This window comes from Exophiala viscosa, assembly GCF_022695815.1.
Source record: "Exophiala viscosa unplaced genomic scaffold EDD37scaffold_5, whole genome shotgun sequence".
NCBI lineage: Eukaryota > Fungi > Ascomycota > Eurotiomycetes > Chaetothyriales > Herpotrichiellaceae > Exophiala > Exophiala viscosa.
The window spans coordinates 223,353-246,899 of NW_026944357.1; the positions used below are offsets into that span (position 1 = coordinate 223,353).

The 23,547-nt window shown below is 52.6% G+C and overlaps 11 protein-coding genes across 11 annotated transcripts; 6 read left to right on the top strand and 5 right to left on the bottom strand.

Annotated features, from left to right (window-relative positions):
• Nucleotides 1-189: 189 nt before the first annotated feature.
• On the top strand, nt 190-2,616 carry EDD37DRAFT_609037 (arginine metabolism regulation protein II; the record flags this gene model as incomplete). Its single annotated transcript, XM_062815101.1, has 2 exons — nt 190-484; nt 542-2,616. 2 exons carry the CDS (start codon nt 190-192, stop codon nt 2,614-2,616), a joined length of 2,370 nt encoding a protein of 789 aa, XP_062669907.1.
• Nucleotides 2,617-3,481: 865 nt separating this feature from the next.
• EDD37DRAFT_590883 (AAT family amino acid transporter) lies at nt 3,482-5,481 on the top strand (the record flags this gene model as incomplete). Its single annotated transcript, XM_062814511.1, has 6 exons — nt 3,482-3,815; nt 3,870-4,086; nt 4,154-4,365; nt 4,413-4,462; nt 4,516-4,992; nt 5,037-5,481. Exons 1-6 carry the CDS (start codon nt 3,546-3,548, stop codon nt 5,479-5,481), a joined length of 1,671 nt encoding a protein of 556 aa, XP_062669908.1. The 5' UTR covers nt 3,482-3,545.
• Nucleotides 5,482-5,689: 208 nt separating this feature from the next.
• EDD37DRAFT_394886 (2-dehydropantoate 2-reductase) lies at nt 5,690-7,290 on the bottom strand. Its single transcript, XM_062812272.1, has one exon. The coding sequence runs from the start codon at nt 7,034-7,036 to the stop codon at nt 6,032-6,034; it is 1,005 nt and encodes a 334-aa protein (XP_062669909.1). The 5' UTR covers nt 7,037-7,290; the 3' UTR covers nt 5,690-6,031.
• A 549-nt stretch (nt 7,291-7,839) lies between these two features.
• On the top strand, nt 7,840-9,448 carry EDD37DRAFT_394888 (oxygen oxidoreductase). The gene is made up of 2 exons (XM_062812273.1): nt 7,840-8,738; nt 8,797-9,448. The coding sequence occupies exons 1-2, from the start codon at nt 7,964-7,966 to the stop codon at nt 9,342-9,344; spliced, it is 1,323 nt and encodes a 440-aa protein (XP_062669910.1). The 5' UTR covers nt 7,840-7,963; the 3' UTR covers nt 9,345-9,448.
• A 1,456-nt stretch (nt 9,449-10,904) lies between these two features.
• Nucleotides 10,905-12,630, top strand: EDD37DRAFT_649918 (aspartic peptidase domain-containing protein; the record flags this gene model as incomplete). The annotated part of the gene is made up of 4 exons (XM_062818190.1): nt 10,905-11,078; nt 11,135-11,259; nt 11,328-11,402; nt 11,460-12,630. 4 exons carry the CDS (start codon nt 10,905-10,907, stop codon nt 12,628-12,630), a joined length of 1,545 nt encoding a protein of 514 aa, XP_062669911.1.
• Nucleotides 12,631-12,708: 78 nt separating this feature from the next.
• Nucleotides 12,709-14,248, bottom strand: EDD37DRAFT_665634 (Ser-Thr-rich glycosyl-phosphatidyl-inositol-anchored membrane family-domain-containing protein). The gene has a single exon (XM_062819254.1). It carries the CDS (start codon nt 13,746-13,748, stop codon nt 12,891-12,893), a length of 858 nt encoding a protein of 285 aa, XP_062669912.1. The 5' UTR covers nt 13,749-14,248; the 3' UTR covers nt 12,709-12,890.
• A 644-nt stretch (nt 14,249-14,892) lies between these two features.
• EDD37DRAFT_563940 (retrograde regulation protein 2) lies at nt 14,893-16,680 on the top strand (the record flags this gene model as incomplete). Its single annotated transcript, XM_062813984.1, has 1 exon — nt 14,893-16,680. The coding sequence occupies one exon, from the start codon at nt 14,893-14,895 to the stop codon at nt 16,678-16,680; it is 1,788 nt and encodes a 595-aa protein (XP_062669913.1).
• A 30-nt stretch (nt 16,681-16,710) lies between these two features.
• Nucleotides 16,711-17,659, bottom strand: EDD37DRAFT_395059 (uncharacterized protein). Its single transcript, XM_062812274.1, has 3 exons — nt 17,322-17,659; nt 16,842-17,191; nt 16,711-16,753 (listed from the first exon to the last, which is right to left on the bottom strand). Exons 1-2 carry the CDS (start codon nt 17,440-17,442, stop codon nt 16,959-16,961), a joined length of 354 nt encoding a protein of 117 aa, XP_062669914.1. The 5' UTR covers nt 17,443-17,659; the 3' UTR covers nt 16,711-16,753; nt 16,842-16,958.
• Nucleotides 17,660-17,876: 217 nt separating this feature from the next.
• Nucleotides 17,877-19,979, top strand: EDD37DRAFT_649922 (uncharacterized protein; the record flags this gene model as incomplete). The annotated part of the gene is made up of 1 exon (XM_062818191.1): nt 17,877-19,979. The coding sequence occupies one exon, from the start codon at nt 17,877-17,879 to the stop codon at nt 19,977-19,979; it is 2,103 nt and encodes a 700-aa protein (XP_062669915.1).
• Nucleotides 19,980-20,142: 163 nt separating this feature from the next.
• EDD37DRAFT_395096 (60S ribosomal protein L13) lies at nt 20,143-21,413 on the bottom strand. The gene is made up of 3 exons (XM_062812275.1): nt 20,954-21,413; nt 20,318-20,743; nt 20,143-20,296 (listed from the first exon to the last, which is right to left on the bottom strand). The coding sequence occupies exons 1-2, from the start codon at nt 21,194-21,196 to the stop codon at nt 20,327-20,329; spliced, it is 660 nt and encodes a 219-aa protein (XP_062669916.1). The 5' UTR covers nt 21,197-21,413; the 3' UTR covers nt 20,143-20,296; nt 20,318-20,326.
• Nucleotides 21,280-23,542, bottom strand: EDD37DRAFT_630020 (uncharacterized protein). The gene has a single exon (XM_062816550.1). It carries the CDS (start codon nt 23,114-23,116, stop codon nt 21,749-21,751), a length of 1,368 nt encoding a protein of 455 aa, XP_062669917.1. The 5' UTR covers nt 23,117-23,542; the 3' UTR covers nt 21,280-21,748.
• Between the last annotated feature and the right edge of the window lie 5 nt (nt 23,543-23,547).

Below are 23,547 nucleotides of genomic sequence, written 5' to 3' on the forward strand. Positions count from 1 at the left end.
TATCTCTATCTCTCCTCCGGACTACAAGACTTCTTTCCTTGCAACATCCCTTCCTGCAAACCTCACACAGTATTACTCTGCAAAGATTTACTGCTACTTAGCTTCTGGCCATGTAGCACCCTACAAGTCCTTGCTCTTGGAACCTCCCACCCTTCTTATTTATGAGTAGTTCAAGGCTTCGTCACGCATATGCCATCCTCAAAACCCGAGAGACAACGTACTAGGACATTGACAGGATGCCAGACCTGCCGCGAACGCAAGTTGAAATGCGATGACACTCGACCAGCTTGTAGAAGATGCCTAACATTGGGTGTCGAGTGTCAAGGTTATGGAGTCAAGTTATCATGGCTCATCTTCGAGCCTAGCCGTGGAGGCATAAAGGAGGCAAATGCTGCGTCAAAGCGAGGCAATGAGTCGCCCAGAGGCAGGCCGAAGGGCTCATTCGAGCCTTCCATTGCAGGGAATCGTCGGCCTCTATTTACAGGTACGTCTCACAACCGTCGGTGTTAACTCTTCTCGGAACTGAAAGTGACGCCCTTAGACCGCGAGAAAGCAGATATGATTTACGAGATCCAGAGGGACTTTCTAGCCGGCGATCAGGACTCCAACATCGATCGCGCTATCGACAACCTTGACGCATTAGCTGAAGATCTCGACGGTCACTCACGACCTGGCAGAGGTTTTGGTCCATTTGGCGTCTTCGGTCTTGACATCCATACTCAACCGGACGTGATCGACGACGGTCTCTTCGATACACCAGGAGCGGATGTGAGATCCTCAGGCGGCGAAGAAGACCATCCTACACCCGAGCTTGTGCGAGGTGGAATGTTTCCGCTCGACAGTGGCCCTGCTGTTGATCTTGACGAGGCTGCGTTGCCTTGGCTCATCGGTGTAGATGAGATCACGCTGCCATGGCTCGATGAGATCGATAACAATACTGCCCCGACACTGGCAGATCAGTTTCCCGCCCCAGTTCCGGCGATTTCAGCCCAGTTTATACCTGGCTTTTTCGATCATCGGCACTATGCACTCGCCAACATAAACCACGCTCCTGCTGCTATGCTTGGTTTCATCTCGCCATCCTATGGCAGACAGACACCACCTGCTGCTCGTGGAAGGGTGGAAGACATGTTTGCATCTGGAATCCCTGAGCAGCCACATTGGGCAGGACACTCGAGCATGAGCCGTATTCCCAGGTCACTGTCGAATATGGAGAACATCTCGCGCATTCCATCCGAGGCTCGCTTTCTGCTGGAATACTATTCCACTGACGTGGTGGACTTTATGTGCCATTTACCGAACCCTCAATCACCGTGGCGGACTATCCACTTTCCTGGCGCCATGAGTACTATGGCAGACCTATTGGTCTTTGGAAGCACCAACAATGCTCGAATGGCGCTTTTCTATGCTCTACTCTCCATTTCAGCCAATCATCTGGGCTCCAAGATTCCTTGGTCAGCACAACTGGAGAGACGATCTCAAGATGCAGCTAGGGACTCCGGATCCAATGACTCGAGAGAAATGTCCAACTATTGGTTGACAAAGGGCGCCTCATTTGAAGATATGGCTACGGCGCAGATACAGAGCTGCCTGGATCTGAGCGAGGATCACGAAGTCTACCGCGAGCTTCTGGTGAGTTTGCTGAGCATGGTTACAATAAGTGTGACAAGCGGAAAGCTGGATCGCGCTCATCTCTACCTTCGACGGGCCAACAAGCTGATTGAGATGTTCGTTGCCCGATCACAAGGTTCATCTTTCAAATCCAGCAAGATAGCCGCATTGCACCAGATTTATTCCTATCTGCAAATCATCTACAGCAGTACACATGTCTCCAAAACGTTGAACAGGTCAGGGTTGGAACATCGGGACATAGTATGGCCCGCCAATGAGGGAGCAACTTCTGTCGAAGTGTTGACTGCCACCGTTACTGGTCCGCTGTCACTGCCGACCCTTGAGAACAATCTCGATTCACTTGCGCAGCACAGGGATGACTACCAGCTCTTCGCCAAAATATATGGTGTACCGCGATCTCTTCTGACGCTCATATCCCGGGCTTCTGCACTAGCCCAGAAGCTGGAAGACGAGGAAGGGACACCAGACAGCAGTTCTCCGAGCAACTACAATTTTCGAAACCGGTGCGAGCTCCTGGAAGACCAGATCTGCAATTGGCATCCTATGGATGACGAGGTTTCTCCCATGCCAGCATCGACCACCTATGATCCCGAGGTCGGCTCGCACCTAGTCCAAGCAATGCACGACGCTCTCATCGTTATGTTCTTCCGCAGAGTCAGACCAGTCAATCGCATGGTCCTTCAACACTATGTTGAGAGTGCAGCGGATCATCTGAACGAACAAGAAGATGTCAAGAGTCGAACTGGTGTAAAGCAGCCCGCACTTCTGTGGCCATGGTTCATGGTCGCCTCAGAAGCAATCAGAGAGCCTATCCGGGACAAGCTGCGCCTGTGGTCGAATGTTGCAAGGCAATATGGCGGACGAAACCTCGAGATAGCCGAACAGGTAGTGACTGAGGTCTGGCGAAGACAGGACTTGCGGCTACCGGGCTCTGCCTGGTGGGACGTGGTTCGTGATTGGGATGTCACGCTTGTCCTGACCTGAACCGACGCCTATTATATTTACAATGTCATACAGCTGCGAGCGCTGTCTGGATTGTACTCTCGAAGAAGACTTCTGACATTCTCAAGTGCCGAAAGTGCTGAATGGCTCCCTCGGCATCTCAGCTGATTACCGACAAGCCTGGAACAATTGGTGCGCTCGGGAACGCCTCCTGCTTGGAGCTGGGCTTGGACCTTCATTACCTTGAGTACCTGCCGCGATTATGTCCATATGTGATAGCAACCCTATCTCTCGTCGGCAACACTCGCATTCACATCTTGTGATCTTCTTACGCGTGCTGTTGCGGAAGTCTGGACTCTGGATATGCATTTCTGGTTATCGAAGCTTCGCCAAGGGGAAGTGGTGAACCCTTATCTTCGATGTCCCACCAAACACAGACCATGGAATCCACAGCTCGGGATAACCTGCCAACGGTTATCCGCGACTTTTTACTCTACCTCGCTCTCCCTAACTTCACTCAACATTCGACCCATGCTGCCTCGCACGAGGCTATTTGGACTAGACTCAGCAGGAGAGGGGTTGTCGGACTAGATAGATAAGCTCGGGATAGCCTACCTGCGACTCACCTTGCAGCTCACAATCAGTGACAAACCATTAACGAAGACGGCCCAGGGACTTGACAGTATGACAATCACCAATGAGGGTAACGACTGGACTGAGATAGCCTCGAACTGCGACGGTCCAGAGCAACGATTATCTTTATAAAGGCCAGAAAGACTCCGCACGGGCAAGTTTGCGATCAAAAATCAGGACTTCTGTCACTCGCATCAGGACTTCTTGAGATTCTAAACGGCTACAGTATAACACCTGCCAAAGGGTCATTGAAGGCAACAGCAGCAACAACAACAACAACAACAACAACAACAACAACAACAACAACACCTCCTATCACGAAAAGGATTGACGACAAGATGATGGAATCAAAAGAGGTTTATGATGCCCCCGTCACCGAAGTACAAAATGATACTCGAGTCGGAACCGTCAACCCCGTTGGCGAGACTCTCAACCGATATGGCGAGGAATATGTGGGAAAGTACCGTCGTTCATTCGTCTCTCGTCACATCCAGATTGTCACATTGGGCAGCAATATCGGCTCGGGTCTGTTCATCTCGACTGGTAAGGCGCTTCGTAACGCCGGGCCCGGAAACATGATTATTGGATACACGGCTGTAATGACCATGGTATGATGACGACCCAGACTCTGGCTTGTATACTTTCGCTGACCGAGTTCGCAGGTTGTGGCAACACTTCAAGCTCTGACAGAGATGACTGTTGCTTTCCCTGTATCTGGAAGTTTGATCGACTATGCCGACAGATTCATTGATCCCGCCCTGGCCTTCGGCATCGGGTTTGGAGAGTGGCTGGCGTGGACAACTGTGCTAGCCGCTGAAGGCGCTGCGTTCAATGTCATCGTACAGTACTGGACTGATGCAGTCCCTGTCGCTGTGTGGAGTGAGTAAACCCGTCTGGCTGAGACTGGGCTTGACGCCGTGTCAATGGGTATTGACCAGAACGATAGTGACCATCATTTTGCTCATTACCTTCGGCATCCATGCATGCCCCGTTCGTGTCTTCGCCGAGGTTCAATACGCGACCTCCCTTCTCAAGGTTGTCGTCCTCCTCATCTTCATTTTCACATCGGCTGCAATGGTCGGGGGCGCTGGCCCAACTGGAAAGGTTCATGACGGTGAATATTACCGTGAACTTCCGGCCTTCCTTCACAATGTCAAGGTATGTCACTAGCACCCGAGGGAGACCTTTTCCTGACAATACGGCAGGGAACGTGCCTTTGCGCCATCTATGCCATCTGGGGGGTGGGAGATCAGGTGTGAGTACAGAATCGTTTCACAGAGATTTGGGCATCCACTAACGATACCTAAGGTATGTTGGCATCATGGGCGGTGAGACAAAAAACCCTCGCTACAGTATGCCCCGAGCAGTCAAAAGCGTTGGCATCAGAGTCTACTTCTTCTTCATGCTCATCGTTATCTTCATCACGCTTCTTGTGCCCCTCAACGACGAGCGTCTTCTCGGAGGTTCGGGCATCAACGCCTCGCCGCTGGTCATTGCCCTCAATGACGCCGGAATCAATGGCATTCCCCAGCTCCTCAACGCCGCATTTTTGATCATCTCTGCGACCGGTGGTCTGGAGCCTCTCTACATCGCCTCCCGCGTCATGCGACACATGGCACTGTCCGGAATGCTGCCTAAGAAGCTAGCCAATGTCGACAGCAAAGGCCGCCCTACATGGGCTCTATTCGTCACCGGCCTGTTCACCATCACCTTCACCTATATCAACTGCTCCAACACGGGTGCCACGATTTTCAACTGGTACGTTTCTCTCACCACGGAAGCCTTGTGAGAATGGTTGAGAGGCTAACACGCCCTTTTAGGTTCTCGAGCGTTGCCTCCACAATCTTCATGACCGCCTGGGTCGTCCTCGCATGGTGCAGCATCCGCTTCCATGCGGCGATCCGTGCGCAGGGAAGCACCATTCTCGAAGGCAAATATGCTTACAAAGCTCGCTTCTGGCCTGTCGGACCTATTTTCTTGGGCGTCAGCGCCTTCTTGGTCTTGGTCGGCCTCTTCGCGGATGCTTTGTATCCGGTCGGCGGCACCCCCTTGAACGCATACGATTTCTTCATGACGTATCTGGGTGTTCCGCTCGTTCTGGTCGCTACGATTGGATACAAGATCATCCGCCGCACCAAGCTCAGGCGCGCAGGCGAGATCGACTTGGTCACTGGACACCAGCCCTTGACCGAAGAGCAGGAGAAATTCTTGGACCATTATTATAGCCAGTCTATGGGAAAGAGAATTTGGAGTTATATCTCGACCAGTGATTAGTTTACCTGTGCCGTGGGAGTTGGTAGCAGCTCTGAGATGGGTTCGAGGCAATGAAGTATGGATCTTTCTGAGGAATTACGGAGATGGCAGAGAAGACGAGTCAGCTGCATTGAGATATTGGCGATGTTTTCGTCATGTACACGCATAGAATGACACTTCTGCAATTTTGGAGACTGTTCTCGAATGCGGCCAGCCTCACCAGACCTGCATTAGGTATGATTCATAAGGGGACACCATGCAATATGACCCTGCTGCAAATCTAGACGGAGTAGGAGGGTCTTGCGTCAGACTCTGCAGGCTTCGGTCTGCAGCTGGGGAACTTTGAAGTGGCTGTTCGAGTCCGTCTGGACGCAGTCAGACCTAACATGCCATGAATTCTGACCTCATCTTCACAATTATAAGTGTATGTATCGCTCCTGCTCAGAAAGCGCCAATCCTTCCATGCACCTTGGTCGGTGGTCAGCTGGTAGGACACTGTCAACCATGACCGCATCAATGATGCCCTCCAAAACCTACGGCATCCATTCTCAGGCGTCGGACAGGCAACCCTTTACGGTGTTTGCCGCCGCAGTAAATGCCATTGAACAACGTTCAACAGCTCATACACCTGACTAAGTACCGGCGTACTCACACCCTTCTCCCTCGCCACCCGAAGAGGCGCCCCCAAAATGACGTCGAGTTCCAGTGGCTGGCCCTTCTCCAGATGCACCAACATACTGGGTCTGAAGGGGCTGCTATCGGGCGTATCATGCAGCAGAAACTGCACTACATCTTCCGACACTGTGTCTCCATAGCCCGCTGCGGTGCCTATCGCGGCGATCTCACGCATCGCGGGCTCAAGAAGGGTGGTGCGACCAGGACTCGAAAGGACTTCGCCGACCGACATCCTGGTGACGGCACAGATGGTGTTGAAAGAGCCGTTCCACAGCAATTTGCGCCAGCGAGCGGCGATAATGTCTTCGGCTAGGACGCACTCAGCTCCAGATTTCGTGTCGGAGAGGCCAGCGCTGTACGTCTCGACGAACAGGCGTGCAGCGTCGAGCTGCGTCGACTTTTGAAGGCTATCGACGTGGTGATAGTAGGGGCCTATCCTGAGCTGGTCGGGATCTTCTTGGAAGACGGTTCGAGGAGATGTCGTTCTCGATCCGATCATGCTCAGGCCTGAAAGAACAGGGGTCTCGGGGAACGCGGACGCGAAGGGTTCTTCGATAGCCAAGCCGTTCTGGATGAGCACGAGGCTGGTCTTTGAGGGTGTGATGAGTGGTTTCAGGCCGGGGATCAGTGAGGCGGCGAGTTCGGGGATGGCTTTGGTGGTGATCACGATGAAGTCGTAGGGTTGGTCGGTCGTTGCGGAAGAAAGGGAGGGGGTTACTCTGTGTGGCTTCCAGCCTCGGATTTGGCCATGATCGACTGAGTCGATATCAAAGCCTTCTTTCTGAACGACAGCATAGTTGGATCGTAGGACTGCCGTGACGTGGCACCTCATGGACTTCTCGAGGACGTATGCTGCACATGTTCCCACGCCGCCGGCGCCGATGAGGCAGACGTTAAGCATTCTCAAACAGTCTTCAACGAGGGGGTCGTGAAGCGGATGGTCGGGTAACGGCTTTCAGTATGAGAAACCCTCAAAGGGTCTTGGACTGGCCCTGCACACTTCCTGGGACAGCACCGGTCGATCAATTCCTCGTACGCCACACAACGTCTACATCAAAGGATGCTCGTGCGTGGCCTTCTCTCAGTGACTTGTTTTCTGCAAGCATCACCCTCTCCCCACGGACCTGGCACCTTTCAGTCCTGCCATTTTCTTACGTGCCTGATTAGGTAACCATAACAGTATTGTTTGTTTGCATGGCTGATAAGCATGGGGCTGGACCGAGGCTGTGAAGACTTCGGATAACGGGCATCTCAATAAGTGCGGGCCATCAGTGTTGAGGCGGATATTGGAAGTGGAAGGGAATGATAGGCAGAGGCAGGTTATCCCGAGAAGTTCTTGTAAGTGGTCGGCGTTGGCGATAAGCACGGCGGAGACTCGGAATATTCAGGCTCCACTTTGTTGGCCGTCTTCAAAGCGAGGGAAGGTCCACGCAAGCGGGTTGGCAGTCACCAACTGAACCACAGAGACTCGGCGCTGAGCATTGCCTGATCAAGTTGCCCTTGCAATGAGTGGACATGTTCTTGATGTGGCGAATGTCTTTCGTTCCAGACCGATCCGCTTGATCCGTTGCTATCGGCATGAGTTTCGCATACTGTTCAGTGGTTTTGTAATTCGAGCCTCACGGGTGAATGGGTCTGCCGGGGCGCGTCGAAGTCGTCGCGCAGAGGTGGGAAAGAGGAGGTCGTACGTTGACCAAGAGATGAAAGCGTTCAGCCACGGATCTCAGTCACTCAGGATACTACGACTGCGTCGCCAATCTGCTGGTGGACTCGAAGAGCCCTTCACCGTTCACGCACAGTCTGGACAAGAAGGCCAACGTCGAGAACAATGGAGTACCTCCCAAAGTCATCATTGATCCTGATTGTAGGTACAGGCACATTTGGCCTCAGCACTGCAGTCCACTTGGCTAGACGTGGTTTCACCAACATACAATGTCTGGACCGTTTTCCATACCCTTCGCCCGACTCAGCCGGGTACGATGTCAACAAAATCATCGGCATGCGGAATGACACTGCTCTCACTGCGCGGGTAAGTCGAGAGGCACTGGCCGGCTGGCAGGAGCCAATGTTTGAATCCGTGTGGCACGAAGTCGGCTTGATCACAGCCGCCACAAATGATGAAGCAGTTGATTACTGTCGAAGTGCATATCAGAGCTGGATCGACTGTGGCGAAGGCGACAATGTGCGATGGCTCGAATCCGCCGAAGACTTTAAGAGACTCGTTCCTCCACTTCGGAATGGCTCAATACCGAGATGGCGTGGATTCCACCACAAGCGAGCGGGATGGGCACACGCAAAGGAGGCATTGCGCATAATGGGTGACGAGGCTGCAAGGCTAGGAGTCAGGTTTGCAGCAGGCAAGTCAGCCACAATGGAGTCATTGATGTTGGACGATCAAGGTAGAGCGATTGGCATCATTGCAGAAGACGGTAGACGGTGGACAGCCGACCGAATAGTCCTTTGCACAGGTGCATGGAGCGATGCTCTGCTCGATATGCAAGGTCAACTGGAGGCGAAGTGTTGGACGTTGGCGCATATACAGCTCTCGCAAGATGAGTGTGCAATGTTCAGGGATATGCCTGTGGTGATGAACCTGGAAGAAGGTAAGCCCTCCCAAGCGTGGCCAGAGGAGTACGGTGCCAGAGCTGACACTCTAGTCAGGGTTTTTCTTCGAGCCCAGTGAGGATGGTCAGATCAAAATTTGCAATGAATTTCCTGGCTTCACTCACACGGTGACTTTAGCCGACGGGCGGAAAACGAGCGAGCCACGATCCAACGCTCAAAACCCAGGAGACACAATCCCGCATCAGTCACGAAGGGAAATCAGAGATCTCATAAGGAAGACGATTCCACAATTTAAGGATAGGCCATTCGTTGTTGAGAAAGTGTGCTGGTGTACTGATACGCAGGACCGAAACTGGCTGCTTGATGTACATCCTCAGCATCCAAAATTAGTTGTTGCAACAGGGGATTCAGGCAACGCGTTCAAGATGCTCCCTGTCATGGGCAGATATATTTCGGATCTGGTAGAGGGAAAGTCTCTGGATCCCATGCTGAAGGAGGCATGGAGATGGAGACCGGACAAGATCAGTCGTGACCAACGATGGGGCGGTGATGGAAAGACGCGTGATCTGAAGGACATGAAAGGTTGGAAAAGTGAAGACTCAAAGGTAGACGTTGTCGGACATTCAATGCAAGCCAGGTTATGACCTCGATCTCATTGTTGGTAGTTGCTGCAATGTGAAGAGTGAGTGAAAGGCGAGAGAGATAGATGGTGAATTGGGAGCAAGTGGTCAAAAAGCAATGTTGGTCGCAGGGCGCGTACGGAGTAAATTATTAGGTGCCAAATCCCAATTTCGACAGCAACAACATGAGGTTCTCCTTCCACTTGTTCTACAGCTACAGCTACAGCTACAGCTAGCTGGTCGAGCTTGCTGCCTCGCGTCCTACCTGTTGAATGTGAAAAGGGTTGAAAGTCCGCCAATGCAACGCACTGGGCAACACAATGATGCTTCGACGATATTGTAACACAATGTCTACACGAAATCTGACCGGCGTAACGATCGCCCGGAGGATTCCAGCTGATGGTTCCAGACGCTGGATGCCTGGTCTCATACTCCAGTTTTTGTGAGCCTCTGGGGGCCGAATATCAACCTGAGTCACCTTTCTGCCTTGGTGTGTCAAATGATGAGCTGAAGGCTTTCTGCTTCGCATTTCCACCGACCATTCCGCACATCTGATATGCACCTTTCCCCTGTCACCACTGTATCGGGCAACCGCAAAGGGTCAATCGACAAACCCAAACCCGTACCAACAATTCATCCGCAACAGCTCCTCACCCTCAGCCCAATCGCGGCCATTGGCCATTCGAAAGAAATGACTTCCTATGTGGGATATGCTCCCCAGCCACATGCGCTCACGATATTGCGGATACTCGAATAGCTGAGCGACACGAGGCTGTACTGCACCTCCAATGCGCACGCCTTCGGCACGCAAGGTCTTCGACCCCACGATTTCTGTACCGTAACCTATTCCTAGATGAGGCCTCGATCCATCCACCAAGTTCAATCCACACGCCGTTAGCCTCAGTCAACCAGGTGTGTACCTCTGTTCAACCACTATGAGGGTAAATAATGCGGGATTGCTCCCGTTGAATACTGTCGTTTATTTGACCCTGTAAGCCGTCGGAGCACGACCAAACAGAATTGCAAGGCCCCGCCTGAGCCCCGTGGCACCGTGACACAAGACCACCGCCCTGTTGAGGCCACCCGCGAAAGTACAGATCACCTAACGAGGCTGCTTCCCTGCATCAGAGACGGTTGGACGAACCAGGTCATTGGGCCAGCCTGCTAGAAAGCATATGCCGAAGCTTTCGTGGCTCACAGGATGTTTGCTTGCGAAAACCAGATCAATCAAACCGTTTGAAGGGCGAGGCTTTGGTCCTTCAGAGCTCGTTTGTGGTGAAAAGCTGAGGTCTAGGGAGAGACTGAATGGAGTTCGTACTTTGTGCAGGACAAAAGGCGCTGCTGTCAAGGCCTGTTCAGCTGGTCACTCGAGAGACAAGCCCACGGCCATTAGGCCTACAGTGGGGTCCGCTCCACTTCGACCATCTCTACTGCCTATGGCGAGATGTCTTCACAAGAGGCTATGCTGGATTGCCTGTTCTGGAGCCATGGGAATGACATATAAGGTCTTTCCTGGAAGTGATCATCACCTTCTCTCTTACGCTTCTCAATCGACCAGTATCTTTGGATCTGCTCAGCGACAAGATGCATTCCGCCGTTCTACGCTCATTGGCAACAGTGCCCATCTTGTGCACTCTCGCGTCCGCTGGCCACATCTCCCTTGGTATCCAAAGGACCAGAGGTCTTGACAAGAGGGCGCTTTCTCCCCGAGATGCCGGTTCTATTGGTGTGGAGCTTGTTGAATCAGCGGACGAGAGTGTAACGTCTAGCATACATCCAGTTGTGGGCACTAAGATACTGATCATTTGATTTAGCTGTACGCCATCAGCTTGAGCGTTGGCACACCACCACAGCCTTTTGACCTTCAACTTGACACGGGCAGCAGCGACCTGTGGGTTCCGTGGGCTGGCGCCCAAGCTTGCATCGATCAAGGCGGATGGTGAGTCCACCTTTGATAGTGTTGTCGGACCAGATATCGCATAGGCTTACTGGATCGTCAACCATCAGCCCAGGCGGTGACTTCCAATACAACGAATCCAGCACGTTCCAGGTGCTATTCAACAATTTTTCTATACAATACGGGTAAGCCAAAGGCCGCCGAGTTTCACCTGTAGCTAAGCTAAGCTCGATCACATACAGAGACGGAACTGGAGATACCGGGGACTATTTCACCGACACGGTCCAGCTTGGGAATACCACGGTGCAGAACTTTACCATGGGCCTTGCACTAGACACAACAAACGGGGCACATCTGAATAACACCGGCCAAGGTCTTCTGGGAGTCTCGTACCCTACCAATGAAGCTGGCTATCACGAAGCAGGGTTCGAGACCCTCACCATCTACGAGCAGATGGTGTCCCAGGGGCTCATTGCTCGCTCCGCATACAGCTTATACCTCGATGACATGGAAGTCGGAAAGGGCACAATTCTCTTTGGTGGCGTTGATCCCAGCAAGTACAAGGGCGATCTGACTGTACTACCACTTCAACCCGACCCGGCAACAACGTTCGTTGACGCATTCTACGTGAGCCTCACAGATGTGTCTTATGATGAAGGTTCGGACAAGACCTCCCTGTTTGCACCCGGGTACACGGGCTGTGCTGTTCTCCTCGACAGCGGCACCACACGGTCCTACATCCCAGCCGAGGCGTTCAACAACCTTGTCCAAGGTCTGGGCGGGTACGTTGATGGCACCGGCGACTATTATGTCCCTTGCGACATGCCGGCTGGCAACGCGACAATATCTTTCCAATTCGGCGGCAGTGAGGGCATTGAGATGGCCATTCCATTGTCCACCTTCATTTCCCCGGACGCCTCGTCGCAGCTTGCGGACGGCACGAACCTGTGTATACTGGCTCTCCAAGCCGCGTCCACACCCTACGACATCATTCTGGGCGATTCCTTCCTCAGGTCCTTCTATGTCGTCTACGATGTGGCTAATGACCAGGTGGCTATTGCAACGGCCGCGCTGAACGCCACCGCCACAGGAAGTGTCACTGCGATTCCTAGCGGGACTAGTATTCCTGGTGCTTCAAGTACTGCCAACTTGGCTGTGCCCACGATTGCCAATATCTCGACTTGGACTCCTACCACGACGGCGATCGCAACCGCCTCTCTAGCTGCTACATTTACTGATCTCCCTAGTGTGACGGCAGCTGCGACGGGTGCGACGACAGGAGGAGCTTCGACCTCGGCATCTGCTTCGGGCACTTCTTCTGGCACCTCTTCAGGAGCGGCTGACGTGACTGCTCACGGCTCGGGCCTGGTTGTTGTCTTCTTCATGGCTGTGTCTGCGCTCTTCTTATTTTAAGGTCCATAACCAATTCTTGAGACGAGTACGAGGGGTGTGAACGGTCAGACAAAAGGGATACGGTACTGGAATGGTTCATATATGATTTTTGACCACCGTATGCGCTCGACAACCAGTGCCAGCAGGATTCGACCTCTATAAGTATGAAGCACTCCGTATATAACATGTGAATTTTTGAACCCGCTATGCTTTACAAAGTACACCAGAAAATGCGCCGCTCGTGATGCACTGACAAGGAAATGAAAACAGAGAGACACTCTCTACATGGCGAGAACGGCGAATGCACCGGCAATGATCAGACCTGCGCCACTGAGACCGGCCTGTGGAGCTGCACCACCAGTGAAAGTCGAAGCAGGTGCGCTCGACGTAGTCGAAGCCTGTGTTGCGCTGGCGAAAGTCGTGGTGCCGCTAGCCACGACAGTGTATGTCGACGTGCCGGAGACAACGACTGTGCTACTTGCGGCGGTCTCGGTCGATGCTGCGCTGGAGCCAGAAGCGGCGGAGGTGGTAGTGGTCTCGCTAGCGCTACCCGAGCTGCTTGTGCTGGTGGATGATAGCGAGTGGTTTTTGGTTGTTGAACCCCACAAGCTGCCTGATGATGTGCTGGAGGCGGAGCTGGTGGTTGTGGATGCACTGGATGTGACGACGCTGGCGCTGGCGCTGCTAGATGAGGATGAAGCGCTGCTGGATGATGAAGAAGAGCCGCTTCCGCAGCTTGAATTGGCGAGAACGGAGAATTGAGTGGAGAATTGATACTCGCCTGTGCCGTCGACGATGATCAGCATGCCGTATCCTGTGTCGGTGTTTTGGGTGCCGGCGGCCAAGTCGCAGGGGACGTCCCACGAGTAGGATTTCTGGGCTGCTGGGATGCCGGAGGCGATGGCTGTGGAGGCGTCGACGCAGTTTGTTGATGGACCGTGGCAGAGAACTAGGCTGACTGTCACGCCGTCTGTTGGGTGGCTTTCGGGATCCCAGGTCACGAGAGCGGTTTGGCCTTGAGTGACTGGGTCGGAAGTGTCTGGTGTGAGGAGAGGACCCCAAGTCTGAGCGCCCGGTGTGGTGTATGCTTGAGCGAGGCTGGCTAGGCCTGCTGCGGCGATGACGATAGCTGAATGCATTTTGATGGATTGGCGATTAACAGCTCTGGTTGCTTTTGGATTTGTGTATTTAATTGTTCTTGATGGTCTCTTCACAGTTCGAGTTGGATCGATATATAGTGGTGGTGGATGCGTATTTCCTGTTAGCAAGCGATGCGACAGTAGCAGTGGTAGTCCGTAGGTGTCCAAACGAGTGACGATATGTTCTTATATCAGCCCACCTGAGAATGAAAGACCAAAGACCGTGAGAAATGTGTAGCGAGTGACTTATTAAGTAGCAGCTGAAGAGGGAAAAAGAAATCTGCACCTTATACTGAGACCTACCGTACAAGGGGTTGGCACTTGTGGTTGGTGTGGTGTGTGCTCTTCTGTCAGCTCTGCTCTGGCCAAGTGAGCCCATGAGCCCCCCCGTGTTTCATCGGGTAAGGGAAATTGGCAGCGGGCAGACTGGTTGATCTGATGTAGGTTTTGCGCGAATTTCACTTGAGATGGACCATTTCACGCCATTTGTTTCATAAGCGAATGCGAGTGGTGTTCGGTAAGCAGAAAGAGGGATAGTTTGGGTGGTATCGAAAACTTCGGGACGTGCCCAGAGAATTGGGAGTCTCTGGGAGATGGGGATTTTCAAGGCCAAGCCATGAACGCCCGCAACAGCAAGGAGCTGAAACTCGAAGGATGCAATGCTTGAACCTACCTTGACTTTGCCTCAAGTATTGCTTCATATCATTTATCTTCATCATGATACTGATGTCTCCTAGCAGAAGGAAAACCATCTCTTCATGGGATGTTTGTGTTGTGTTGTGTTGTTGAAGAGTGTGGAGAGCGAGAATTGGGATCGTCTAAATCGTGGCCTGAAAATAGACTTGATTGGCAGATGTCGCACCTGCAACTCTGGTAAACTCTAGCCTTAATTTCTCCAGATTCCCAATCCCTGGCGGTATGAGATGCTGTCTCGGATAACTGCGCCCAGTACGGAGTATCGAGTGACACTCATCTCTCGTGGTTCAGCTTTCAGGCAAGCCACATCTTCGACATGTCAACCAGCCGGTGAGGCTGAGGTCCGGCATTTCGCCAGCCTGGTCAACTCCATGGAGTCAAGCTACGACCTTTGCAAGTAACCTTGGAACCAGCCGAGGTGCGACCCGGCAAAGGTACGCTACCGGCCATGTCTTCGTCCAAGTCCGACAACGTTTCGGCCTCGAGTTTCATAGCGACACCTGCGCCTACAGTCCTGACTCCGGAGTCTCGTAGCGACGAGTCACCTGTGGCCGCGACTCGCAGCTCCCGTGAACTCGACGGCGATGCGGCTGAGCTGCGCAGACTGCACCATCATCTGCCTGGTCATGGACAAGATAACGAGGCTGAGCCCTCCGAAAGCGAGGACGATGTTGACAAGTACAGACATGTGCGGCGCCTGAAAAGAGCTGGAACCGAGTCCAAGGAATACACAGACGAAGAAGAAAACGCCGTTGTGCGCAAGCTTGACCGCAAGCTCGTCCTCTTTCTGGCCTTTCTCTACCTGTTGAGTTTCCTGGACCGTTCCAATATTGGCAATGCCCGAATTGCAGGACTGGAGCAAGATCTCAGTCTGTCTTCAGCAAAGTATGACTGGCTCCTCACCGCCTTCTATATCACGTATATCGCTTTCGAGTGGATGATTTTGCTGTATCGACTTATCCCGGCGCATGCCTACATCTCAATATGCGTCCTGTCTTGGGGTGTGGTGGCCAGTCTGCAGAGCTTGGCCACTTCTTTCCCACAGCTGCTCATCCTGCGTGCCTTTTTGGGCATTACTGAAGCGGCATTCGGTCCCGGCGTACCGTTTTACATGACGCTCTTCTACAAGCGGTCAGAACTGGCGTACCGGGTTGGACTCCAGATCTCGGCTGCACCACTAGCAACCAGTTTTGCCAGCTCACTAGCGTGGGTCATTGTGAAACTGAGTCAGAATGGTCCTATCGCACCATGGAGGGTACTGTTCCTGGTTGAAGGGTTCCCGTCCGTCTTGACTGCTGTGGCGGCCTGGTATTACATCCCAGACTCCCCAGCGAAGGCTCGTTATTTGACGCCAAGAGAACGAAAAGTTGCCGTCATGAGACTTCAATCTGAACAGCATCATTCACATGCCTTTGAAGACTCGGCATCTCACGGCATCAACGTCAAGGACGTCTTGGCTACCGTGCGCGATCCCAAGTCTTACCTGACAGCCTTAATGTTCCTCAGCGTCAACGTATCTTTCAGCTCCCTGCCAGTCTTTCTTCCGACCATCATAAACAGCATGTCGTTCTCACCGCTTGCTTCCCAAGCTCTTGCCGCTCCGCCGTACCTTTTCGCTTTCTTCTTCGTCCTCGCTGTTGGTCGTTACAGCGACAAGATTCCGGACTCACGATCTTTGTTTCTGATGGGCGCGGCATTGCTCAGTGCCGTTTCCTATGCCGGGATTGCGCTTGCCGGATTGCTGCACGAGTCGATTGGTGAGGCAGGGAGTATCACGATCCGCTATGTTGCAGTTTATGGTGCTGCAATGGGTTTGTTCGCTTCAGTCACGCTGATTATCACATGGACTTTGAACAACCAAGCGTCTTCAACGAGTAAAGGTACGGGACTCACTATCCTGAATATTGTCGGACAGTGTGGTCCTCTGATTGGCGTGCATGTGTTCCCGAAGAGTCAAGGTCCGTTTTATGTGCAAGGCATGGCGGTTTGTGCTGGATTCATGGCGATAGGTGTTGCCGGATTAGCCGGCGTACTAAGACTGGTGCTGCACCGGGCTAATAAGCGCAATGGACTAAGTCATCCAGCAACAGGGGGTGAGTACGAGCTGGTTGGCATGGTTGCAGGCGACACCGAAGACGATCAGAGGCTTGTAGGATCGGAAGACGTCGAGGAGACTTTGATCGGCGGCGCTAGGAAGGTCAACACCAAGAATGCCGGGTTCAGATATATGCTCTGACATGATATATAGCTGGGTCTTTGTCAACATCAAAAGACATTGGAATGGGATATGTATCACAATGACGTGGAATCTTCTCATTCAGCTTGAGCAATCAGTATTGCTTTTTTACACATGACTTTCGTCTTTGCTGTCATCAAAGTACTCCTCTGGAAACCCACCGAGCAATCTAAGTCCCTGACAGAGGTGTCTGGAAGGAAATTTCCATCTCACGAGTGAGGCTGTTGCCTTGCAGAGCGACGGGATGGCCTCTTGATTGATCCTCGATCTCTGCTCGATTATACGTCGTGCGCGCCCTTGGAGCTGTCACTACCACCGGGATTTTTGTCCTCTTCCGATCTGGTTTCTCCCAACTTTTGCATTTCCTCGATCGTCATGTCATGCTTGTCGCCTCGGACAGCGTTCTCGCTGTTGCTTCCGAGCTCCGGCTTCCACTCTCCCTGACCAGTCTTTGCCTTTTCTAGGCTGTCTTTCTGGTGGTGATCAATGTGCTTGTCTCGGTCTTCGCGGTCTTTTCGGATATGGAACGTGTCAGCAATAAATCCTGCGGCATAGCTACACAATGTGACGTTGTCGCCCCGTGGTTGAGCCAGAATTATGGCTGAAGAGCTCTTTGTGCTACGGACAGTGGAAGCACTTACGGATGTTATCCTCGTTCAAGCCCCGACGTGCGATCGAGGTGTGGAATGCGGCAACTGAGCGCGAAGGAATGACTCTTGAGGTTGCCCGCAATGGGGTGAATGTACGTGCAAGATAGGACATGATGGTAGAGGACGATAAAGAGTATGAGACAATTGCAAGTTTGTTATCGAATGCGGTTGAGCCTGTAGCAGATGTTCAATTGTGAGGGAAATTGAAGAGGACGTCTGAAATGATAAAAGAGCTTAGCAAGGGCATTCGTCGGAGAAAGCGTCCCTAGGTCCAACTGGTGTGGTTGACGCTGCCGAGGGCTGGCTGGATTGTTATTTGCTTCTCGTGACGTAGCGAGAGAGAACGTGACCGCAGAAACGACCTGCACCTGCCGTCATATTAATCCCATACGCAATATTTATTACCTAAGGTGCCATTGGTTCAAGCTCCTTCCAGCCGAGCGCGGGTTATCTTCGGCCTGGATCAAGTCCGTCGCGTCGTTCGACTCGTGAGACGCGCTTTTGCTTGCCAATAACTGATGAGATCTACTGAAGAGCGACAGGACAATGGAGTCCCCAGCAAAGCGACGGAGGGTCGATGGTCCTGATGTCGAACCTGACGATGAAGAAGACACAGAAAATGCTCCGAGAACACCCACCAGAGCCTCCTACCGTTCACCAACCAAGAGTTCCATAGCACGATCACATCCACATCTAATCACACGATCTGGGCGGCAGGCAGCGACAGAACCCAGAGGAAAGGTATTGCTTGACGACATACTAAAGAACAGACCTGTCGCTTCAGACGCACTGCAGACGGTATCGAAGATCGATCAGTCTGCGGAAGAAACAATCAACGACTCTGTCGCACATCGAACAGACGAACACCCGGCAGAACAAGAACCTAATGAAAGAATCGAGAGGTCCGAAGAGACGAATGGCGCATCCTCGGAGCCAAAATCGTCTCAATCCGCGATAGAGCGGCCAGTGTTACAAGCTAGCCGCATCAAGAGGAGGAACGATGAGATGGCATTCAGCCCGCCGATAATGCCTACCCTGATTCGTAGGACAGACTCAGGGACCAGAGCGCGCTCAAGACCTGGAAGTGATGAGCCTGAGTTGCCTCCAACGCCGGTAGAGCTAGGACTGAGCACTGCACCTGACAGGCCACGTGGTTTGGCCTCCAGCAGCAGCCCGAGGTCAAAATCTGGCAGTGGAAGTCACCGAAGACGGACGAGATCAGGAGCTCCAGTCACGAGCAGCCCGCTGAAGCCTAAGGGACGGCCACCCGGTCAAGACGGCAACGAGGCATCGGAAAGTAGACCCATAGATGTCAATGAGGCGGCAGAGAGTGATATCGAAGAAAGCGAAGACGAGCCTCCGAAGTCAGATCACCGGAAACAACCAGAGACCGAAGTGGTTACACACTCAGAAAGCCAGAACGATGAAGCCATGAAGTCTCGACCAGACACAAATGCCGATGTGTCTGCAAAAGGTGCTACATCTCAGGCAGGGGGCCATTCCAGTGCACGCCAGGCTGATGTTTCCGTGGCAAACGACCGGCTTCCTAACAACCTCCCGTCGGACCTGCAAGACAAGCAAGCAAGTCTCCGGCGTCTGCGAGCAGAGCTGAGTAGACTAAAGGAAGAAAACGAGACGTTGGAGAGAGTGATTGGGAGCGAAGGGAATCTTGAAGGTGATCATCTGGCCACGATACTACAACTGGTTTCGAAGAATGGTCCTCCGCAACCAAACAACACCAGATCATATGCAACGCCTCCGGATCTGACCAAATTCTTGCCGGGCAAACTCGACTTCCGGCATCAGACAGAGACTCTGAATGTTGAAGGCCGAGTACAGCTAGGTCATGATTTGAAAGTCAGAGCCCCTGCTCCATGGCCAGTGAGCGTGTTCGCTTTTGCTTTAGGAGTTGTCGTCGACATAGAGAGCGGACAGGTCAAAAAAGTCAAACTGAATGATGACCGCCGTAATCGACCTCCACTTGGGAAAGGCGCCAGAACTGGCATACTGAAATGGGCCAGCGAACGAATACAGCCGCGCCCCGACTCTCTTCGTGTGCACCAATTCGATGTTGGCGGCACAATCTGGGGCATAGGGAAGTGGTTCGAGGCCGCCGTTGAGCGCGCCAAAACCTTCCGGCTACTGGACTTGCAGTACAATATGTCGGTCGACGAAGATATCTTGCGAAAGGAACACGACCAAGCATTGACTCAGGAGACGGCTATCGCGCTGTCTAAGTATCTGGAGGTCATACAGGTACAATTTGAGGCCCACCCACCGGCTTTTCGAAGGGGCAGAGGGCTCAATAATGGCACTATGAAAGCGAAGGTTTTGCTGATCTGGGATATGAACGTTGACTGGACCGGCAGCATATCTTCTCGGATCGATCTCGTCCTGAGCGGCATATCAGGCAAGGCTGAAGGAGCTTTAAAGCAGGTCTTTTCCAGTCTCGTGCCGACGAAAGGAGTCCGTGAGGCTTTCACTGTGACGTGGAAAATGATTCATGCCGAGGATGATGACTTTGATGTTCAAATAAAGGGGAAGACGCAGACGGAGAACAGCAACAACACTGGAGAAGGTGAAGCTGCAATCACGACGGAGGGCAAAAGAAAACGTGCCGAGAATGAGGCTGTTTCCTACGATGTATGAATTATGATGATGAGCTCGATACCCCATACCATGTTGGTAGCGTTCAAAAGAATTCAAGTTGATGCTGATATTTCATTCATTGTTATCGCCTTCTTGATGCGCTCATTGATAATTCCGCACGAGCACGGTAAACCATGATATCGACGCGGCTTTGAGTCATCATCAAAGCTCTTCTGCCCCATGCAAACCATTGTCAATCCGTCCATGAAATCTGCTGCGGTGCATGTTAAAACCCTGCCCACAACAACAAGCAAGTCATGTCTGACTCCGACGTCGACAAAAATAAGTTTTCTAGCACTTTTTCATTTGCCTTCCCTGTGTCCATGAAAAATCAAGATTTGACTAGCTTATTTCTTCTTCTCGGCGTCGGCATCGTCCTTGGCCTTCTGTCTCTTCTCCCGTACACCGACCAGTCTGGCATCAGACCTGGCCACTCTCAATTTGCGGTAAGCATTCTCTTCGCCAGATGGCAAATCGCCCTTGCTGATCTCCTTGAAGCCGTGCTTCAGGCCGACACCGCTGTCGATCGGGAGCGCGGCGCGGACCTTCTTGATGATCTTGTCTTCGGTCGCGGCCTTGACGTCCTCGGCCGAGCTGTCGAGTTTCTTGTGCTGGCCGGACTTGCGTGGGAACAGGATCAAGCGGGCCTTGTAGGCCTGGAGGCGTTCGACGTTCAGGGCGAGAGCTTCTTGGCTGGTGGTTTGGCGGCGGTGGTCGACGGAGATACCGATTGTGGATGCGAGTTTACGGGGGATGCCGGCTTCCTTTGTGGTTGTTAGCATTGAAGTTGGGACAGTTTTTCAAACGTGAATGCATCAATCTGTTAGATGGGCCAGAGATTCATTCTTCAAGCGACGGTACCAAGATTCGTCCCATGACCTTTTCCCCGGCTCTTGTAATCTTCTTTTCCCACCATTGTGCTTTTTGCTTTGAGATAGAATAGGGATCCGCGTGTGGGTGTGTGTGTGCCATACCTTCAATTCCACCAGGGTGAATCCTCTACCGGCTCTGGCGCGACGGTTGTATTTGAGTGTCGGGCATCGGACGACGGGTCTGAGTTTGTCGACAGGTCTGGGAGCGACGGCGGCAGCCTTTGACAGACGAGCAGCCCGTCTTCGAGATTTGCGGCCTGGCTGGTCGAAGTGCACGCGAACTCGGCGCTGCCAGTCCTTGCGGAAGTGGTTGTTGGGCAGCTGCTGGTTGTGTTTGATCGCCATTGTGATGGACGCACAACCTGGAACTGAGATCGAGGGTTATGAGGGATGTCGATTCGTGAAAGAGGTGAGGCCGCAGTCTGAGAAGGGCTTTCTCGACGTTCTCTTTCGGCAGATTGTGTGAAAGCTTGGCAAAAATCTTGGCGCCACTCTCGAAGGTCACGTGGAGCCGACTTCGAATTGTGCTGCGGCAAGGCTGAGCATTGGCCCTGAACCCAGCCTCATCAAGCCAGCCTCGCCAATTGCGTCTTGTCCACGCTGTAGGGTGGCCACAATCAGGTTTTCGAGTACCGCCGTCACTTTAGCCGTCCGACTTCGATGCAATGTAGAGCTCTGAGCGATCGGCAATGGATTATCACTACGACGGAATTGACCCTCAAATCTGGGTCATTATTCGAAGGTGAGAATGATTTCATTCCATAAGACTGAGCATGAGTTATTGTACTCGAGACATATCGTTTCCCTCATGACGATCGACTGAGGTGCATTGAGTGGGTATCATTACAACTGGCATTTCGTTCCATCCAAACTCCTCCAAAAATGACATGCTCTGGTTCACTGACTCCAAGTTTCAATACCAAGTCCAACACCCTTGGACGATTTTGCCTTCTTTGTCTGGATATCAGACTCTCCAAAACTTGCTCCTCGCTTCTTGCTATGAGCGGACTTCTTCACTGGACCAAACAGCTTAGACTGAAGCAGATTGCTTGTTCGTTCCGCATTTTGAGATAACCTCAAACTCTCCTGGGGTCCGGGGTTGCGACGCAACATGTCACTGGCCAAGGAACTCGCTTGCGACTGTGGGATGTTGTCATCGCTGCCTTCTTCAGCATCGGATATGGAGATGGTGCTATCTCGGTGATGACGTTCTCTTTCCGCCGACTCAATGACCAATTGAGAGGCAGGAGCCGAGAAGGGGACCATACCTTCTGGATAGCCATCTTGTGTATTCGGACGCTGGTGGACTGGGGTAGTGTGTATGGATGATAGAGAATGAGCACCACGAGTGTGTCCATGCTTCAGCTTTGAAGTATGCGTCTTTGTTGGGGTTGATGGCACGCTGAGGCTCTCCCGGCTAATGATTTGATCTGCTGCAAGCAGCGCTGCGATGTTGTTCTGGTTTGGGGCCGACTCTGCAAAACGTGGGACAGCTTTCCGCTGTGGAGTGGTGAAGGCATCCCGAGGCGTATTGTAAGAAGGCGACAAACTCTTCAATCGACTGAAGTGTTCTCTGTTGTCGCGAATGCGTTTCTTGAGCCGGGTGTTTTCCTCCAGCAATAACTCGACACGGTCGCTTTCGATCTCGAGTGACTTTTTGATTCGCAGTACTTCGTGCTCTGCCTCATCCCGCTCATCCTCCAATACCCTACAAGCCCGGGTCAATGCCTCAATCTGTGGTTGAGAAGGTGGTTGCGAATTTCTCGTCGAAAATGAAGCGCGGTTTCTGTGTTCGACGGTTTGTAGGACCTCAATCTCTCGGCGGGTCATTTGGGATTCAACTTCGGCTCTTTGTGCAGCCTCTTCCGACTCCATGGCCAGTAGACTGTGTTGTAGCTTGAAGTGAGCGGCAGAGGTCCTAGCTTCTTGTACAGCAGCGACCAACTCCCTAGCGATGTTGCGCATCTCTTCGATGTCTGCTTTGGCGATCGCATCTGGTGTAGGTAATGCGCGCAAGACATTGAGCCTGCCGGTGTACGGAGGTGATGCCAAAAATACTTCACTAGGACCTAGACCAATGCGGTTGACTGGCGAATGAAAGCGAGGCGGTTGTGTCGATGGAGGAGGGGTCATGCTGGCGGACATTGGTGGAGGAGAAGCGTAGGCTGACTTGTTCATGCTGTCTGCCGAACGTGTGCGCTGTGGTGGAGGAGTTGAGGGAAGCTGAGTATCCTCGGTAGCCATGTTTACTTGCGAGGTTTCCATGTCGTACGATTAGACTCGAAGTCGGATGGTCTATTACCTCAGCTGCGCAGGACTTTAGAAGTGAGGGGAGATTGATGGATGTCGAAGGGATCAACAAGGCGGATTTGCTGTCAATTGGCGCTACGCTCCCTATCGATAGTAGTGGAGTAGAGAGTTGAGGCGCAACAACGGTACGGGTTGAGCGACAGCGGAAGCGCAAGAGATGCGTTATGATCGGATCACGAACTGGCGCATTGTGGTGAGTAAGGAACGTCTGTGAGACCTGACAAGATGTCAAAGGATAAAGAGTGCGCAGCTTGGTGATGATATTTGATGGGCTGGGATTTGGGATCATTGACGCTGGAGAAGGAAGAGGCTGGGAAAGGCGGGCACAGAGAGAGCGTGTGAGTGATGAAAGGGTGAGTATACGGAGTACTGGGTGGAGCCAACAT